General features: G+C 49.1%; 7 protein-coding genes across 7 annotated transcripts; 5 read left to right on the top strand and 2 right to left on the bottom strand.

Annotated features, from left to right (window-relative positions):
* Positions 1–2648: 2648 nt before the first annotated feature.
* Positions 2649–2840, top strand: ONS95_009655 (uncharacterized protein; the record flags this gene model as incomplete). The annotated part of the gene is made up of 1 exon (XM_058503259.1): positions 2649–2840. A coding segment is annotated over one exon (192 nt), but the record flags the coding sequence as incomplete, so codon positions are not given.
* A 3455-nt stretch (positions 2841–6295) lies between these two features.
* Positions 6296–7351, top strand: CDO1_1 (Cysteine dioxygenase; the record flags this gene model as incomplete). Its single annotated transcript, XM_058503258.1, has 3 exons — positions 6296–6467; positions 6524–7075; positions 7227–7351. 3 exons carry the CDS (start codon positions 6296–6298, stop codon positions 7349–7351), a joined length of 849 nt encoding a protein of 282 aa, XP_058362193.1.
* Positions 7352–7948: 597 nt separating this feature from the next.
* Positions 7949–9253, top strand: SDH2 (succinate dehydrogenase complex, subunit B). Its single transcript, XM_058503257.1, has 2 exons — positions 7949–8454; positions 8506–9253. Exons 1-2 carry the CDS (start codon positions 8088–8090, stop codon positions 8976–8978), a joined length of 840 nt encoding a protein of 279 aa, XP_058362192.1. The 5' UTR covers positions 7949–8087; the 3' UTR covers positions 8979–9253.
* A 53-nt stretch (positions 9254–9306) lies between these two features.
* ONS95_009652 (uncharacterized protein) lies at positions 9307–10077 on the top strand. Its single transcript, XM_058503256.1, has 2 exons — positions 9307–9779; positions 9840–10077. The coding sequence occupies exons 1-2, from the start codon at positions 9497–9499 to the stop codon at positions 10013–10015; spliced, it is 459 nt and encodes a 152-aa protein (XP_058362191.1). The 5' UTR covers positions 9307–9496; the 3' UTR covers positions 10016–10077.
* Positions 10078–10298: 221 nt separating this feature from the next.
* On the bottom strand, positions 10299–11576 carry ONS95_009651 (uncharacterized protein; the record flags this gene model as incomplete). Its single annotated transcript, XM_058503255.1, has 5 exons — positions 10299–10455; positions 10635–10760; positions 10810–11322; positions 11381–11424; positions 11478–11576. The coding sequence occupies 5 exons, from the start codon at positions 11574–11576 to the stop codon at positions 10299–10301; spliced, it is 939 nt and encodes a 312-aa protein (XP_058362190.1).
* A 1494-nt stretch (positions 11577–13070) lies between these two features.
* Positions 13071–16241, top strand: FAP1_1 (FKBP12-associated protein; the record flags this gene model as incomplete). Its single annotated transcript, XM_058503254.1, has 1 exon — positions 13071–16241. The coding sequence occupies one exon, from the start codon at positions 13071–13073 to the stop codon at positions 16239–16241; it is 3171 nt and encodes a 1056-aa protein (XP_058362189.1).
* Positions 16242–16406: 165 nt separating this feature from the next.
* On the bottom strand, positions 16407–18161 carry ONS95_009649 (uncharacterized protein; the record flags this gene model as incomplete). The annotated part of the gene is made up of 5 exons (XM_058503253.1): positions 16407–16634; positions 16701–17004; positions 17072–17344; positions 17409–17856; positions 17915–18161. The coding sequence occupies 5 exons, from the start codon at positions 18159–18161 to the stop codon at positions 16407–16409; spliced, it is 1500 nt and encodes a 499-aa protein (XP_058362188.1).
* Positions 18162–18736: the final 575 nt, after the last annotated feature.

The raw sequence follows: 18736 nt of genomic DNA, 5'->3' as shown, positions 1-18736 counted from the left end.
ATCCTTCAGGGCTGGGTTCAGGGAGTTGTCCGCTGTAGCAGCCTGTAAGGGGTTTCAGGGTAGGTGACATGTGAGAAACAAAGGGTAGGTGAAGTGTGATCAGGACCTAAGTGCCTCTCAGGGTAGCTGAGATGTGTGGTGTAAAATTTCCTTATAAGAAGTCATGTGACTAAACCACTTACAGGGCTTATAGACCTCAATATAGGGACTATATGACTGAAGAGCATATACTGCTAGCGTGCTTATAGCGCCCGCAATCACTGTCTGAAGTTGAAAACACCGGCAATAGGAAGGTGTCTCAGCGTGTTCCACCCTGTAGGAGCACGCTGTAGGAGCTTCTAGGCTCTCAGTACAGGCTATTGGCCCTGTGGAGATGGCCTGTAGCCGCTGTAGGTCTGATCCGCAGGGTAGGTGGGATGTGACAGAAGGGTAGGTAAGATGTGAGAGAGGGTACTTGGTGAAAAAAAAAAAAAAATTCCCCATGGAAAAATATTTTTTGCTGGCGTGATAGAGCGCCTCAAACAACGTACTATCCACACTTTCTTGGCCCCGGTTACTAGATGTGACTGTGGAGAAAAATCAATTTCTACAACTGACTTGGAGGAAAAGTCAAATATCATTATTTTAATTAATCCTACCTCTGTTAATGTTTTGACGCTTGTATCCTATTCTTTACTATCGATAGTGTCTAGAATATAAATTTGGCGGTGTTTGAACGAGGGGGGGGCAAAGATTTTACATCTTGAAGTTTAGACTTGGTGGAAAAAAAAAACTTCCCCATAGAAAAATATTTTTAACTAGCGTGATAGAGCGTCTCAAGTAACGTACTATCCATACTTTCTTAGCCCTGGTTACTATAGGTAGCTACGGAGAAAGATGGATTTTCACATCCGACTTACCCTCCGAAAATTGTCACAGGGTAGCTCGATTGTGAGAGCAGACCCAGCTCTCAGGGTAGGTGAAGTGTGAACCTAGTCGGGGACGCCCCTATCTACTGTTACGTGCTTGTAGATTTAGAGCTATTACTTGTAAGTCCCTTAAAACCTCCTTAGTAGTCCTGAGGCTTGTACTAGGGACAGGACTCTCTTTAGGGTATCTTTACCAGTACTGTAACACTCTACTCGCTACCATCAAGCTGTCTTCTTACCTAGAAGCGATCCTTACCATCAGTATGGTGTTGCGGATTTGCCCGAAAAATTTTGGTGAGGGGGGGGGGGGGGGGTCTAAATCTTTTTGCACACAAAGAATTTATCGGAAAACATGTTTCTGCACAAAGGCATTTGCACACGATTTTCAAGGCCAGAGGAAGTCGGTGGGTATATAAGGGAAGGTATCAACAGAGCTGGGTACCTTAGAAAAGAAGTCTACAGTGACAGGGTAAGACTTTCAGGGGTGATAGCAGGTACTATTACAAGTGTTATAAGGTGTATAAGGGCGTGGCTTGAGGGAGTTCTGGGGATGCAGGCCCTATAATTGCGGTACATTGAGGGGCAGATGCGACTAAGAAAGTCGATAGGTGGGTAACCTTAAAGGTTGTACGTGAGCAAGGACGAATAGGTATCTTAGAGGCCCAGCTAGAGCAGCTGTAAGTGGGTAATCGGGGACTCTCGAGGCTTAGTGGGCTGTGAACTACCCTGATCTTCAGTCCGTGTGTAAGATCAGGGTCAAGGTCCTGGGCTGTCTGCCCTGGATCAGAACCGAGGTGTTCTACCTCGGTGCGTGGGAGCTGGGGGCACTCTCCGACTAGCGGAGACCTCGTGAGGGGTGATACTAGTCGGAGGGTTTGGGGTTAGACCGCCCCTGCTAAGGCAGAAGGTCAGGGGAGAGCCTTAGGGTGAGCCTATAACGTGTTAAAGGGTAGGCCGGTTGTGAAATGTCCCTGGGTCGGGGAATTTTTCTGCCTTGTAGGAATTTTTTCCCTTTTTCCCCTCTTTCTCTCCTTTTTCTCTCCTTGTCCCTCTTTTAAGGTGCTTCTCTGGGCTCTGATGCCCTGGAAGTCTAAGAAGATGCAGGGTAGGCGAGGTGTGAGAGGAGTCTGGAAGTCCCAAGGTGCGGGACTCTCAGGGTAGGCGAGTTGTGATGAGGGTATTTGCAGGGTAGGTGAGATGTGAGGCGCTGTAATTATAGGGCTAACACGCTGTAAGGTAGCCTGTAAGATTCCGAGGGTAACTCGAATGTGAGGCGAGGCGATCTCAGGGTAGGTGAGATGTGAGGGGTGATCACAGGGTAGGTGAGATGTGAGGCGCTGTAGCTACAGGGTGTACGCGCTGAAAGATAAGCTTGTAGGATTCTCAGGGTAGGTGGGTTGTGAGGGGTGATCTCAGGGTAGCTCGATTGTGAGAAAGGGATTTCCAGGGCAGGTCGGTGGTGACATATCCCTTCCTTGCCGTGTATAGGCTCGGTGGGTGGCGTGTCAGCCCTGAGGAAGTGCGCTGGGGAATGTTCATTGGTAGCTACAATACAAAGTAGAAAAGACAGCGAGAGGAAGAGGTTCTTAAGGAGCCTCGAGAATAAGTAAGTGAGGTGCGGCCGCTAGCGAACTAGGCTAGTCCTAAGTTCGCCGTATGACTCTAGCCTCGCAGCCTTGCGAAGTCAGCCTTGCCCACGTGACCTGGCCTATCGTGATCAGTCAATCACATAATACTTAGAACCGGAAAAGCTCTTCATGCACTGGGGGATGCTCGACGTGCCCAAGGATTGCTGGACGATGCCGTCAACCTCTTCCAACGAGCTCTGGTGATTTTCAGAGCCACGATCGGGGATAACCATTTCATCACCGCAGATACTTGCTACCGTCTAGCAGAACAGTTCATCAGGACAGGTCAAAGTCAAGAAGCAAAGTGAGTTAGTTTTCCCAGCCAGTAGATGCCCTTCTGTGTTGAGTGGGCTGACCACCAAAGTCAATTGCTGGAGCAAAGTATCAAGGTCTACCGCGATATCAAGTGGTATAAGCCTCAAGCGGCACGCTCTTCTTTCATGAAGGGAAGATTGCTCGTAGCCATGGGGAACATTATGGAAGGAGACGCGCAGTTGAAACGTGCAATGGAGCTCCGCTGAGAAATCGTGCCAGATGACCACCGGACTGTGGACCAACTCACAGATCAAGATTTCGACGAACTGGTTTGGTATTATTCAAGATGATCATAAAGAAGGAGAAGAATTTGCTGGCTATCCGGAACACAGATTGGCGAAAGGAACAGAGCGCGGGATAGGCAAAGCAAAAAGCGTTTTCGAATTCATCTTTCTCCATTGGCATTAACGTGATTTTAGGCGACTGTAGACTTCAAAACAATCATGCCGAAAACAATGGCTATGATGACCAGTCTGGGTCACGACCTCCAAACTTAGCAAATATATGGAGGATCCGCAATCAATAATTTGGAGATGAGAGGAGATCTGATCAACATATTCGTAGACATCATCTTTTGTAGACACAGCTTCTGCACTTTCTCCGAATTTCAAGGGTACGGAACACCGTGAGCACTGAATCCCTACTCATTCCTCTTTCTCAAAAATCATCTGTCTTACTACACTGACCAAATATAAAGAAAGAATTCGAAGACGCGAGGCGCAAAATCAGAACACAATCAGCTGAGATGAAAGAGACATTTAAAGCTCTCAAATCGCACAGCTGGAAGCAAATGTTCAGATCCTGGCAGCCCGAGCAGACAGCACAATCTGCGGTGTCTTTAATGGAAATAGATAGAATGAAGGACAGGCTGAAGGCCGTTTTTTCTTCAGCGTTACAGACCAGCTACTTGCTGCTGCCAGTGTAGAGGACAGGAATAGCAGTTCCCTGTACACAATATACTCTATCCGAGAAACCCACACTTCTTCTCCAGGCAGTCTGAACTGAAGATACTTCATAGTCGACTATCGAAGCCCGAAACGCAAGACGGTTTCAGAAGCATTGCCTTGTAGGGTGCCAGTGGTCTCGGCAAAACCTAGACGGCATTGGCCCATGCCCATGAACAGGTTTGGAATGACGCCGTTCTATGGATACATTGCGAGACTGAACTATCAATTGCCTGAAGTTTTGTAGAAGTGGCAATAATACTCAGAATCTAAGGGGTTCCGGAAACAAATGTCGACGATAGGAATCGATTCCTCACTCTCCAGTGGCTTCGTAAAACAGGAGAGCTATTCGCCGCATACAGCTAATGTTACCTAAATAACGACTACCTAGGCAGGGTACCTCCAGCCCTAGTTGAAAGCCTAGGTATCGTACGAGGCCTCTCCTCTAACTCGGATAGAACGACAAAAATATAAGGTTTCCTAGTCAGGCACAGCAGCTGATGGAGGGTAAATATGTCTTCGACTAAGAGAGTTCTGAAGCAGCTGAATGAGGTGGAGATTGTCAATCACTGTGACATCTGGTCCTTACCGTATACACGTAATACAGTAACCTCATAATAGTACTAGTAGAGATCCACGATATCCTCAAAGCGTACTACAACATCTCGGTCCAGCACTATGCGAATGCAGCGTGTCGTGTTAGACTGCCTGATTAGGCCATCTTTTGAAGAGGTCATGGACAGGTTGAGTGATGGGCCGCTTGGGAAGATTTTCTGAAATTGGGGAAGGAGCGGGATTTTAGGGAGTTGACATTGATATTAGAAAGATTGGACAAATTGATTTCTGATCAAAATGGATGATGCGAAGAGTTTGAAGACGAGGCTGCGAAATGGCCCAGGCAAGAACATTGTAAGACCGTGGAGGAAGCTTCCACGGAGGTTATATAATGCCACAGATTTAAGAAGTTGTATCAATTCAACATCACATCCTCTTGTATGAATCAGGATAGGAAGTCATCTCCAGTCCAAGCTGTTGCAAGCGACAACAGAGCTGACTCAGCAAGACTCTTCCTCCAAGTCACGAGAAAAGGCCAAATCGCACGCAATCGCCCCTGTCACGCTAAACCCCACCCCTCAGCGAATCAGCACCCTCCTCTCCAGACAGCCTACTTCAGCACCTCAACCACTCTCTATTCTCCGTCCCCTCTTCCTCTCCATTGAACAATATATCCTCATCTATACATCACCAATTCACCTTCTGTTTGTCAAATTTTTCCTCGTTTTTTGCGCTGTTTTTGGAGATGTCTTCAGTGAGGACAGGGGCAACAAAGTGTGTGTGCTATGACACATTCGAGGAGGCGGGAACCAATGGGAGACTCGAGTGGGTTTGTTCTCAAATTTTGGGTTTCTCTGGGTGTATGGAAGACCAAGGGGACGGAGTTGCAGGCTGGCAGACGGGTCGCAGATGCAGAGATTATACTTCCGATGACGCAAGCTGTGATCGAGGACCAGCGACGGCATATGGAAAGACAAGCAAGTGCTCATTTAGATGGTACGACTGCTTGGAGGGGAACTTGTCCATTTGACCTGTTCCCAACAGTCCTGTTGCATTTGGTTGTTTGCTTGCTCTCTTGCCCACATTCCCTCACTCATTTCTCTACCTATCTCTTTTTTCTTGTCCGAAGCTCGGATTTTCCAGTCGTGGTTTCACTTGTTGTCAACAGACTCGATTCTGAGTTTGACCTCTTCTGTTGCGACGCCGACTGGCCAACTTTACACCGATACTGGCCAAGCCAAGATAACAGGACCGCACATGGTATCGTCTCACCCCACTATCGATCCCCAATCGCTGATCCTATGACCCCGCCAACCACTTTCGCTATTGGCTCGAAACCTCGAAATTCGCCGAATGGCGGTGACCTTGATGAGCAGATTTCCCTGATATCTACGCAGAAAGGGGCCACAAATCGAGTGGAGACAAACAATTGGTTGGAACTAGTTTGCGTTTGCATGGATGTGCGATACGAACAGAACGAGGAATCGGAGCGAGTAGGGACATTTGGAAGGAATCGAGGAGACATACAATGGATAACAGAGCAGGGGAGATTCGTCGAATTTAGGGTTGGCATCGAAACGGCTGATGTGGATAGAGGACTTCTTTGCTGCAAAAGACGTGTCAGGATTCACATGGCCAGCGGAGTACGATATGTCCAAGTTGACTCGTATCTAGGCTGTACTAGAAATGACTTTTCTAGTGGGTATCATCCTTGATGATACTACATGCCAGTCAGCGGTTTCGGGCAAGGGTCTTAGTATTACGTGTTTTTGATGCATGCTTTACTATATAGTAGCGTTCCGTTCATTTATTGAATTCAAACTATCTGATCATCCAAAACATCTTCTCTGCTCCAAGTCTTGCTACGTTTGAAGTATCTACATTTTCTTCTTCTTTTCGGGCATCTCAAAAGCATTCTTTTGCTACCAGACAGTATAACTCAACCATGCCTTCCATGAAATCCAGCACCATCCGCATCCCCCGCTCAAAGCTACAAGCTCGAAATCCCCGCATCCCAACCGTACACCGTTCTCTCACTGCCACAGCCAAGAATGCAACATCCATCGAACGCAGACAACAGCCCACCCATACATCTCCATTAATCCTACCACAAGCATGTTCGTCTACTTTCCCAAGATTGGCTTCTGCAGAAACAAGTCTAACACTTCAGCAGCACACACTCAATCTCGCCCACCAAATGCGCCACCAACCTCTCCATCCCACTCAGACTTCGACACCCTCCTCAATGCCCTAACAGGCCACCTAACCACAACACCCAAACCCCACCTCCCAACCCTCCAGTCTCTCCTCCGATCCTACACCTCTCCATCTTCCTCCTCCTCAAACGCCTCCCGCCACCCCCCATCTTGGTCCCAATACGCACACGCCAACCCCTCAAAACAATACACCCGTAACCTCATCACCTCCGTCCCCGGCATCTTCAACCTACTCCTCCTAGTCTGGACGCCAGGCATGCGCAGCCCGATCCACGATCATGCTGACTCACATTGTCTGATGAAGGTGCTAAGAGGGACTTTAAGGGAGAGGAGGTTTGAGTTTCCTGTGGGGGAGGGGGGTGGTGGGGTGGTGGGTGGGAGGGAGGAGGGATTGAAAGAGATTGCCAGATTGGATTTCGCAGAGAATAAAGTCGCGTATATTTCGGACAAGATTGGATTGCATGAGATTATGAACCCAAGTGAGAGGGAGTATGCGGTTTCCCTGCAACGTGAGTTTGTTCCTCTTACTCCTTCTCTCCAGTATTTTTTTTTGTTTCTGCATTCATTTATTCTTTCCCTGTTTCCTTTTAACCTATGCATTGGAATTGGATTTCGACTCGATTCGAAGATGAGATTCACGGACTAATGAAAACACAAAAGTCTACACACCGCCCAACGCAGCTACATACGGCTGCCATGTTTATGATCCCATCACCGGGGAATCGAAGCATGTCATGCAGTGTGCTTATGATTCTGTGAGAGGTGTGGTTGGTGGTGTGGAGTAACGTTAAGGGTAAGAGTAAATCTATGCGGTACAATCGGTATAATCTGGTATTTTCTTCCTGTTAGGTTATTTTGGGTGTCGGTTTTCCAAGCGAAGAGATTCAGGTTGGAAGGAGTAAAGTCTGATGGGATGAAGGGTCGATGCTTTGGAAGCGGGCGCGGCACTTTGGATACCCAGGGATCTGTTCAAAGCTTGCTGGACTAGCCTTTGATATTGCAATTGAAAACGTACTTTTCGAAGTACCAAACGTTCAACCACTGTACTCTTCTACGTATCCTCTTTGTTGCTGTTACAACTCATGCTATGGATAGGATCTCTGGATCACCTTTGCTATTGTCGCTCTTAGTTCCTATCCGTTCTTACGTCTATCCAACAGACAAGTACCTCTCAGACAATGTTACTGCAATTGATCGGAATGATTTTATACCTACCTAATAAACAAGCTTGCCGAAGTATTCACGTGATGTCCCGAGAACTTCCCTGGTCATTCGTTGATTGCGAACACCCCGATTCTCATTGGTGGACCCGCACCCCACTGCGCTTTGGTGTAGCTTTATTCCCGAGGTCAAACAATTGCCATCGATCGACGACGTCTACACTTCTTGAGCTTCATATTGACGCCTGCAACGGCTGCCACATCCCTCTCAACAACCCAATTCAATTGTCGCACAAGAGATTGGATCGAACAACCTCGTCCTTTGCGACTGAACGTCCGCCCGACTACACTCCACTCCACGATGGCCTCCCTACGCACAACCTCCCGCCTGTTCGCGGCGGCGAGCCGACCAGCTTTCAGCAGATCTTCAATTCGGGGCATGGCTTCTGTTGCGACTGGTGCTACAATCAAGGAGCCCACCAGTGATCCAGATGCCAAAGTCAAGACCTTCCACATCTACCGCTGGAATCCCGATGAGCCGAGCTCGAAGCCTCGCATGCAAAGCTACACTCTGGACTTGAATAAGACGGGTCCTATGATGCTGGATGCTCTCATTCGTATCAAGAACGAAGTTGATCCTACCTTGACCTTCAGACGGAGTTGCAGAGAGGGAATTTGCGGGAGTTGTGCAATGAACATTGATGGTGTCAACACTCTGGCTTGCTTGTGTACGTCTCCAGACTTAATTGGGGAGATACAGGTCGTCTAATTATTTACAGGCCGAATTCCAACGGATACCAAGCAAGAGACGAAGATCTACCCCCTCCCCCATACCTACGTTGTGAAAGATATCGTCCCGGATCTCACACTCTTCTACAAGCAGTACAAGTCCATCAAGCCCTACCTGCAACACGACGGCCCCGGCCCAAACAACAAGGAATACCTGCAGAGCAAGGAGGAGCGCAAGAAGCTCGATGGTCTCTACGAATGCATTCTCTGTGCCTGCTGCTCAACATCTTGCCCCTCGTACTGGTGGAACTCGGAGGAATACCTTGGCCCTGCTGTCCTGATGCAGAGCTACCGCTGGTTGGCAGATTCCCGAGATCAGAAGAAGGAGGAGAGAAAGGCTGCTTTGGACAACAGCATGAGCGTGTACCGCTGCCACACGATTTTGAACTGCTCGAGGACGTGCCCCAAGGGCTTGAACCCTGGTCTGGCGATCGCGGAGATCAAGAAGGAGTTGGCTTTCTAAGAAGCCTTGTATTCGTAAGATGAGGGTGGGTTTGAGGATCAAGGTGATACGATTGCGTATATTATCCTGGGTTGAGGGCACGATTGCGAGTTGGCGGGCGTTGTGGGCTGAGGGCATATTGGTGCGATTATGCGGCCGTGTAGATATGAGTTCAACAGGTTTAAATCACTGTCTCTTTGTCACAAAGTCTTTTCCCTCTTCGTGTAATTTGTGCACATGGAGCAGGAGGCAAGTTGCCTTTTGCCTTGTGCCTTGTGACATCTGCTCAGTCGTGTATTCTCCTCCTAACCCCCCGTTGCCGTTTTTCTTGTTTCTTACGCAGACTTATGGCTTACAATCGCGAGTGACTCTTCCGGTTTCCCTTCGTTCATGCACCACAGCGCCACCCAACTATGACCCTGCCCTGATCTTTGACCTGTTTTGTACTTGACCAGTTCCAATAAGTATGACAAGTACAGTAAAATTTCCCACCGTACCGGTGAAGGTATCCTTGTCCTACATGCATGAAGCGATAGAGTATGGCAGTCCACGGTGACTTCACTACTATAAAATGCATACCTGCTTTCTTCGACAGTTGCCAGCTCTCTAGCTTACTCACCACACGGGACAAATCCCCTTCTCTGGATCAGTCAGTCTGCATGGTTAGACTCGACGGGTCGGAAAAGAAAGGAAGGAATCGAGTGGACAGTCTTGAGTTTTCACAGGCACTTGAAGTACTTTGCGATTGTCATGCCAGGCAAGAAGCGATTTTTTGCTGGGCTGTCGTCAGATCAGATTTGGTTTCAGTGCAGGTAATAAATGGTATATACTCAGCTTCAGTCTCGGCCAGATTGAATGGAAGGGAATGACAAAGTTGGCCAGGAGCTCAGCTTAACCATCCAGGTTTCACGACTGTCAGGAGCTCAACTTGTTTATTCTCTGGCCATTTGCAGACGAAGACGAGTGCAAGTGGAGGCAGCAGAGGCAGGAAGCAGACGCGTGTGAGGGAAGACCTGGACCAGAATCTTGGGTACCTGTGCTGGATGGATAGGTGGTAGAAGTTACATGGGTATTCACAAGAAGAAACACAATACCGAAAATCATAGAGGAGCAGCAAGGCAAGTCAACCATTCGATTCATTGTGGTATATCATCCTCTGTACGCCTAATAATACAAGCCCGCCTCCGTCATCAGTCATGACCACACTCAATCCAATCTCCATAGCTCAAAAATCCACCGTCCAAAATGCAATGCAATGCATCCAGGAATCCCACCCAAACGCCACGCCAATATGCAGTAGAAAGCAGCTAGCACCGGGTATAGCAAGGGCAGTCCAGGGAATCACGCACACTTTGTATCCAAGTTCGAAACGAAGTCGTCTATGGCTTCGAAGTATCCTTCCTCAACGACACTGGAGTTGTGGTCTCCTCCCGGTAGAGGTTTCCATACCTTTGTTGGGGATTGACAAATCTCGAAGAGGCGGCGCATATGGCTTGGTCTGGTTGCTGTTAGCTGGTGCAGGTAACAAAAGCCAGAGATAGCAGTGTAATGGAGAAGTGTCAGAAATTCTCAAGGTGTATAATCGAGTCCCAGAAGGGATCAGGTTTTGTGGATGGAAATTATGTCATCATTCAAGGTGGGGAGGAGGAAGAAGAAGGAGAGAGGGTGTAAACGTACGGAACTATTTCGTCCTGTAGACCAGAAAGGAAGAGAATTGGGACTTCCGTGATGGAAGGGAGGTAAGTATCGGATGCCCAGACTTGATGGCAGAGCAGGGTAAGATATTTTGCAGGTGGGATGATACTATCCACTTTTAGGGTTTTCCACCACGAACCAGGGCAGGGATACGTACGATGGGATCAACTTTCTCATGCTCAGGAACGTGTTCTCTAGGACCAACCCCACTAATCTACTGTCGTTCTGGTTCTTGGCCACGAGCTGTATGCTCACCGCCCCTCCTAGACTTTGTCCAAATACCACAATATCGTTATCCCTCGTCTCTGATCGATTCCGCAGGTAATCGAAAGCCGTTTGCGCATCGATCATGAGTCCTGTTTCGTCTGGAGATCCAGTAGATAGACCATAGCCTCGGTATTCTAGCATCAAGACGCTGCATCCCATCCTGTGTACGAACATTCGCGCGATAGGTACTCTGTGTCCAATATTGCCTGCATTGCCGTGAAACATCAAGACCGTGACTCCCTTGCGCATACCAGTCTTTGGGGGTCGAATATAGAATGCAGAGAGGTTCTCGCCGTCGGGAGTAGGTATCATGAGATCTTCGAAGTCGGTGATGCCGAACTGAGACGGTCGAGGGACTTCTGTTCGAGCATCGTTCGGAACGTGGGAAGGGTAGATGAGAGCTCTGTGCAGCATCTGTTAGCATGCGCCCGACAGAGTGGACAAGAAGAGTCCAGACGTACTTCTGCTTGAAATACAACAAGGAGCTGAGCGCAGCAGCGATGCCCTGGGGCCAATGTAAGTACGACGTGGCGGACAACATCAGGAGCATTCAAATACCGAGGACACCAGGACTGGAAGACGCATGTAGCTATAAAAACTGCCTGCGACCCCAGACGCCTGCTGCAGGTAGCTGCCCGAGTTTTCTTGAGAAGACATGGTGCTGCGGTGCAGCAGGTGAGGATAAAAGAAAGTCGTGTTTCGAATTCGGTTGCCTGTTGCTTTGCTTGAGGTTCGTCTCGTGGCCCCAATCCCAGGTCAGGCTGCTGCTATTCGTAGACTTGTCTCAACGGCGTTGGCCCATTAGGACGAGGAGAAGCTTATGCTATGCCTTGGGAGCAAAGCAGTCGGAGAGAATCAGGAACGGGAGGGACGTGGGTTGCATGAATGTGGTAAAGTGATGTACAGTGTGGATATTCGGTAAAAGAATAGTGTTCATGCGCGGGCCAAAATCGATAGCTCCCCAAACAATATAGGGGGTCGTATTTACCGTAAGCGGATTTGAAGATGTCACAGATAAAAAGTTTGTTGTCAGCAAATGTTCGATCTATGGGAACCACGTGATGAAGTGAGAGTTTCCTCAGGTTGGAGAGATAGTTCGCGTCCAGTATTGTAATGTACGTGTCTCTTGAAATGGCCGTCGAGGACATGTTGACTTGGACGCTGCGCTGCTACCCCTCCAACGATGAGGCGGCCCTTGCATCCCGGAAGATGAAGGTAAATTTACTGATTGTCGAAACAAAACACACCCGAGGGCGATGGCGTGTTGCGGATGAAAGAACCTAAGGTATTGTAGTTGCTTTCCGTAATTCCGGTCCGACTATTGAATTGGGGGTGTTTTGTTCGGTAACTTACGAAGTGTGATAATCACAAGCCTACTCCCTGCTAATCACCACTCCGAAAAAGGCAGAAGATGCCTTAATACTCCTCCAGCCAGTCCCTCGTGAGCAGCCGCAGAGAGCTTGTTGAGTAGACTTGGCCAGATGACTTTACGTATATGAATTTCTACTGGATATCCCCACGCCCAAGTGTAAGTTGTAGCACCGTTTCTTCCTACCTCGTATGGAGTCCTCCTCTCTGCGTCATTATCGCTCATCCCGCACTCTAGCAGATCTCCCGCAGCCTCGCGAACCAAGGCTGATTTCCCCAGCTCAATCATAATTGCAAAATCCACTCGTAGCCACAATAATATCGCATATATCCCGGTGAAAATCAATTGATCTTATCATTTACAGCTCCTCGCATCTGCACAGCCCTGAATATGCCGTCAGAAGTCTGCAGCAACCCCATTGAAGTGACTCAATTGTGACTCTTCAACGCTTCGACCTGAAAGAGCTTAGCGTACATTATTTTTCCAGAGCCCGACTCGTTGCCACATAAAGTTGGTTCAGCCTCGTCTGGTCCAGTTGTCACGATCAACAGGCCATTTAATTGACGATCATTGACGACTTCTTGCGAATTTCTTTCTAATCAAAACTCTCAAATACTAAAGCCGCGTTCACAATAAAGAAAGTCACACCCCAGCAGAAATCGAAAATATCTCAAGTTCAATTGACGACTCTCGCTGAAAACACCCCGCCACATGCTGGCCAACCTAAACGAACCACCACGACGGCCACACAGACAGCCACCGAATACCCTCAATTCACAATCATGTCTGCCACTGGTCCTCCACCTGTCACAGCTTCTAGTTCCGGCAGACCTCGTCAACGTCGAGGTCCAAGAAGAGGTCGAGGAGGAGCTACGAGCACACCACAACCAGCTGATCCCTCACTGGCTATTCGCCCAGCTTCGGTCACACCCCAATCAACTCAGACATCTACATCATCTAGAGGGAATGGCAGACGGGGTGGATACAGAGGCAGAGGGAGAGGTGGCGGGCAACTGTTGGTCAATGGACAGAGAACATTCGGAGGGCAATTGACTGCAGCAACACCAAGTGAAGGATCTCTGGCAGGAGATGCTCCTGAATTTATACCTGGCCAGCCAGTCGCACCACGAGCTCGAACTCACCAACCACGAAACCCACCTCGCCGCCGAATGTCGAAATCCCAAGCCCCGGATATTGCTACAAGAGTACACGAGGATATCGCAAACGGACAATACGAATGCGTGATCTGCACAAACGAGGTTCAATCGAACTCGAAAGTCTGGAGTTGCAAGATCTGTTGGTCGGTTCTACATCTATCCTGTGTGAAGAGATGGTCCATGAACGATGTTTCCAAGCAGGAGTCTGCTGCCATGCACAACGATGAACTCCCCCCACCAAGACAGTGGCGCTGCCCCGGTTGCAACGTTCCGAGAGCGGACCTCCCGAATAATTATTCTTGCTGGTGTGAAAAGGAGATTGAGCCTCAGTGGCTCCCGGGCTTGCCACCACATTCTTGTGGACAATCATGCTCGAAACGGAGAGGTGGTTGCCCACATCCTTGCGAATTGATCTGCCATGCTGGTCCTTGTCCACCTTGTGGTCATATGGGTCCTTCGTTATCTTGTTATTGTGGGAAGGAGACGAGTACTAGGAAATGCATTGATACGAAGTATGAGGATGGTTGGACATGCGGCCAGGTTTGCGGAGAAGATCTACCATGTGGAGAACATACTTGTGATCGAGAGTGCCATGAAGGTTTATGCGGAAGCTGTGACGTGGAAGTGAAATCGAGGTGCTACTGTGGACGTGAACAGAAGACCCTGAAATGCTCAGAACGAGAAGATCAGATGGAAAGCCAGTCGAAGGATGAGACTTGGATGGGATCATTCAATTGCGGAGTGGAATGCCGAAAGCCATTCGATTGTGGGAATCCAAACCATTTCTGCGAACAACCATGTCATGTTCAAGATCTGGAGCCAGCCCACTGCCCGCTTTCACCGGATGTCGTTACGCATTGCCCATGTGGCAAGACGCCAATGGAAGTCCTACTTTCGGAACCTCGCTTAGATTGTTCAGCACCAATACCACATTGCCCGGAGAAATGTCAGAAGTTACTTGCTTGTGGCCATCTTTGCGAACAGAAATGCCACGGTGGAAGCTGTAGACCCTGTCTTCAAACAGTTCAAATCACTTGTCGATGTTGTAGGACAACTTCCAACTCAGTCTGTCATCAAGGTCTTGATGAACCACCTCAATGCCCTCGGGTCTGCCGCTCTACCCTTAATTGTGGACGACATGAATGCGGTGAACGTTGCTGTCCTGGAGAGAAAAAGGCCAATGAACGACAAGCTTCAAAACGGAAGCATCGAGCCCTTAACGCACCAGCTAATGGAGAGGAATATGAACCCGAGCACATCTGCTTAAAAGTCTGTGGCCGACCATTGAAGTGTGGAAACCATACTTGTGCTTCGCTATGTCACAAGGGACCTTGTACAAGCTGCCTGGAGGCCATCTTCCATGATATTAGCTGTGCATGTGGCCGGACTGTGCTTCAACCACCTCAACCATGCGGTACAAAGCCACCCGAGTGCCGATTTGAGTGTACCCGACAACGAACTTGCGGACATCCTCAAGTTAAGCATCAATGCCATGAAGCTACTGAGGATTGTCCCAAGTGTCCGTTCTTAGTCGAGAAAGCTTGCATCTGCGGGAAGAAGACTCTAAAGAATCAGCCATGTTGGTTCACAGAGGTTCGGTGCGGTTTGCCTTGCAATAAGAAGCTCCGATGTGGCAACCACTTTTGCCAGAAGATGTGCCATCGTACAGGGCAATGTGAAGATCCGTGCACTCAGGCATGTGCTAGAAAGAAGACAGTCTGCGAACATACCTGCCTGGATCCATGTCATGCTCCGTATCCTTGCAAAGAAGCCACACCATGTCAGGCAAAGACCTTCATCACTTGTGAATGTCAAAATCAGAAGCAGGCTAACAGATGCCTGGCCTCGAAGACTTCGCCCGGTAACTCTGAGAAGACTTTGGAGTGCAACGATGAATGCTTGAGACTTCAACGGAACGCGAAACTCGCAGCAGCGCTCAATATCGACCCAGCAACTCACACCGATGACCACATTCCATACTCTACGACAACCCTCTCTTTCTTCGCAGACAACCAGAAGTTTGGCCAGCAGTACGAACGGGAATTCAGAGTCTTCGCCGCAGATGACAAAGAGAAACGCCTTCGCTTCAAGCCGATGCAACCACATCAACGAGCCTTCATCCATGCCTTGGCCGAGGATTTCGGTCTCGATAGTGAGAGCCAAGATCCAGAGCCACATCGACACGTTTGCATCTTCAAGACTCCGCGATTTGTATCAAGCCCTCTGAAAACACTGAGCCAGTGCGTCAAGATACGTGCAGCTCCAGTTCCAGAGCCTAGTGTCTCCAAGCCACTTGTCTCGAGTGCCGAGCCGTGGAACGCATTCCTTCTATGCAATCCCAAGTTCGGAATCACTATCGACGAGCTGTATGCAGATCTGAAGCCTGAATTTGCAGCGGCTGGCATCGACTTTGAGATATCTTTCCTTCCATCTGGGGACGTCGTGCTCAAAGCTCTAACCAGCACATCCTGGCTGGTCAAGATCGACAAAGAGCTGGCAGCTATCAAGACTTCCGTCAGTAAAAAGGTGTCGAGCCTTGGCCTCGCGTCATCGACGACTCTTTGTGCAGTGGACAGCAATCTCAATGTTCTGAGAAGAGAAGATGAGAACAAGGCGAGTGGAGGATGGAGTCAGGTCGCCAAGGGTGGATCTGCCTTGAAAGTTGTGCCCCAGGCTACTGTTGGTGCCAAGAGCAGTTTTACGGTACTTGGGACCAAGAAGATGAAGGAGCAAGAGAAGAAGAAGGCTGTTGAAGAAGCAGTGGATGATTGGGAGGTTGAGGCTGATGCCGTCTGAGCTTGGGACGGATACAATGGGGTATCGTAGAATATACCAATGATGTCGATGAAAAAAAGCATCAAATAATTGCTATAATCAATCCCCTTCCCAGTATCTATCTACCTGGATCCAGAGTCGTAAGACCTCCCCTTCTACTCTAAACATCTCGATGCCATGACTCGATCAATAGGCATACAAGTTGATACCCTCATCCACAGCCGAAGACATGATCTTCTTATTCTCCCTCTTCAAGCAGACCTTCATCCACCAAGCACAAGCGATCGAACCGAGAGCAAACGCAGCAGACGCGCTGAATCCGGTGACGTATCTGGGAGAATCACTTCCGGGCCAGAGATAGGCACCATAGATATATCCAATTTGACCGCCTACATTCGTCATCGCGAGAACGACCTATATATCAACAGTCAGTCAAACCATCCACATGTCACAATCTCAGGACTCTCAATGATAACTTACAGCCTTTTTCTCCTTGGTCTGCGACAGCGTCGACGACGCCCAGCCAATAATAACCGAGTTGACCGAGTAGGCACCCAGCGGGAAGATGAAGCAGGCCGTATATCTGCCGGCGGTATTCAGCGTTCCTGCCGCGATGGCGAACCCGACGACTGCGAGGGCGAGACCGGCTGTGATATGCCAGGTCCGCTCGTGCAGTTTTCCGGATGACCAGCCCATTGCGAGGCCTCCTGCGCCGGCGAGGAGGAAGGGAGGGCAGGTCATGACGAGGGTGATGGTTGTGCTGAAGCCGAGGGTTTTGACGACGCTGTGGTAGAAGAGGAGTCAGACAATGTTCCTGTGGTAGAGTAAAGCTATGTGGAGAGACGACTTACGTTGGGAAGAAACTGTTGAAGGAGCAAGCAGAGAGATGGAAGCATTGCATGAGAACGAAGATCCAAGTCTTGTAGTCCTTGCAAGCTTGCTTCAGTCCCTCCATAGCAGGTACGATCTCATCGCTGTGGTTGATGTTATCACGGACCATTCTGCTGTGAGCGAGTTCTCGTTCTTCTGGTTTGAGCCAGCGGGTCGTGCTGGGTGTATCAGGGAGGAGGACGAATCCAGCGAGTGCAACAGCGAACGTGATTACTCCCTCGAGGATGAAGAGCCTAGGAAGGTAGAGTCAGCTTATCCCCTCCATAATTCCCAAAGGATTAGATTGTGTCAACTCACCATCTCCAGCCCGCCAATCCTCTCACACCATCCAATCCCTCAAACACACCCGCGGCAATAAGCGACGAAAACCCAGTCGCCGTAATCTGAGCAAGATACAGACACGCAATCCCCGACGCAATCTCCTTGCGCGTATAGAAAATGGAAAGCATGTACGTGGCGCCAGGATAGAACGGCGCCTCCGTAATACCCAAGAGGAATCTACAGACCACCAAACCAGCATAATTCTGCACGAGAGCCGTGCAAGCTGACACAACAGCCCAGACGGCCATCCAGGCACTCATGTAGAGGGAGGGGCGGAGCTTTGTGATGAGCATGTTGCTGGGGACCTGCATGAGGACGTAGCCGACAAAGAGGATGGAGACGGTGGTGTTAAACTGGCTGGATTTGGGGTCCATGTTGAGGTCTTCCTCGAGGCCGTTGAGGCGGGCTTGGGCGATTGCGTTTCCTTGGTTTGCGTGTCAGCTAACTTTCTTCTCAATCTTGAGAGGTGGTGAGTAACTCACTGTCGACATAGTTGAGGAAATACATAACAAAGAGCGTAGGCAAGATCCTGGCATCCAACTTCCTCACCAGCGCGATCTCAGCAGGATCGGTCTTCGCAGCCGCACCGGCATAATCTCTATTCTTCTCTCCTTCTCTTTTGAGGTCATCATAGACGACCTGTTGTTGTTCAACCTGCTCGATCTTCATCTTGTTCATAGAAGCGTCTGCTGCAGCCGTAGTGGTAGTGTGAGATTTTTCGTCCGCCATATTGACAATTCCTTTCTCTCTCTCTTTCGTTCCTTGTATGTTCTGAGAGCTGATTCTGAAGATTGAGAATGAGAATGAGAATAAAAGGAAAGAAGACGATCTCAATGATGATCCCAACCCCAACTTCGACGGATGGGATCATCTCTCTTTATGTCTGTCTGGTCCTACCAACTCGCCCGGGCTAATTGACCCCATGGGGTAGGCAAGTAGAGTCCCGTGGGGAGTCGAGGCGTGAAGCAGACCAGTTAGTGGGGGGAGGAGGAGCGGGGAAGGCGAGTCGCCAAGATATCACCACTGCGATTCATGCAAGCCTATTTTCTTGGAAGACAGGCATTCTTTTGACCGAGTTGTTGCTTGTCTGCGGTCAGGAAAAATGTCTTATCTTCAAAAAAGAACAAGAATGCATCTTCATGAAATGGGCCTTTCTATGCCTCACATTGCGTTAAGTCACTTGCAAAAACTTCTATCCTCAGAAACTGCAAAAAGGTCCCAATACTCACCAATCCACAATTCCCACAGCACACTCACGATACTCCCACACAACAACCACCCCAACTCCCACTTATGGTGTTGAC

The sequence above is a fragment of the Cadophora gregata genome (genome assembly GCF_030347475.1).
Source record: "Cadophora gregata isolate MNR1 chromosome Unknown scaffold_3, whole genome shotgun sequence".
Taxonomy (NCBI): Eukaryota; Fungi; Ascomycota; class Leotiomycetes; order Helotiales; family Ploettnerulaceae; genus Cadophora; species Cadophora gregata.
This window is presented reverse-complemented; position numbering and strand designations above follow the sequence as displayed.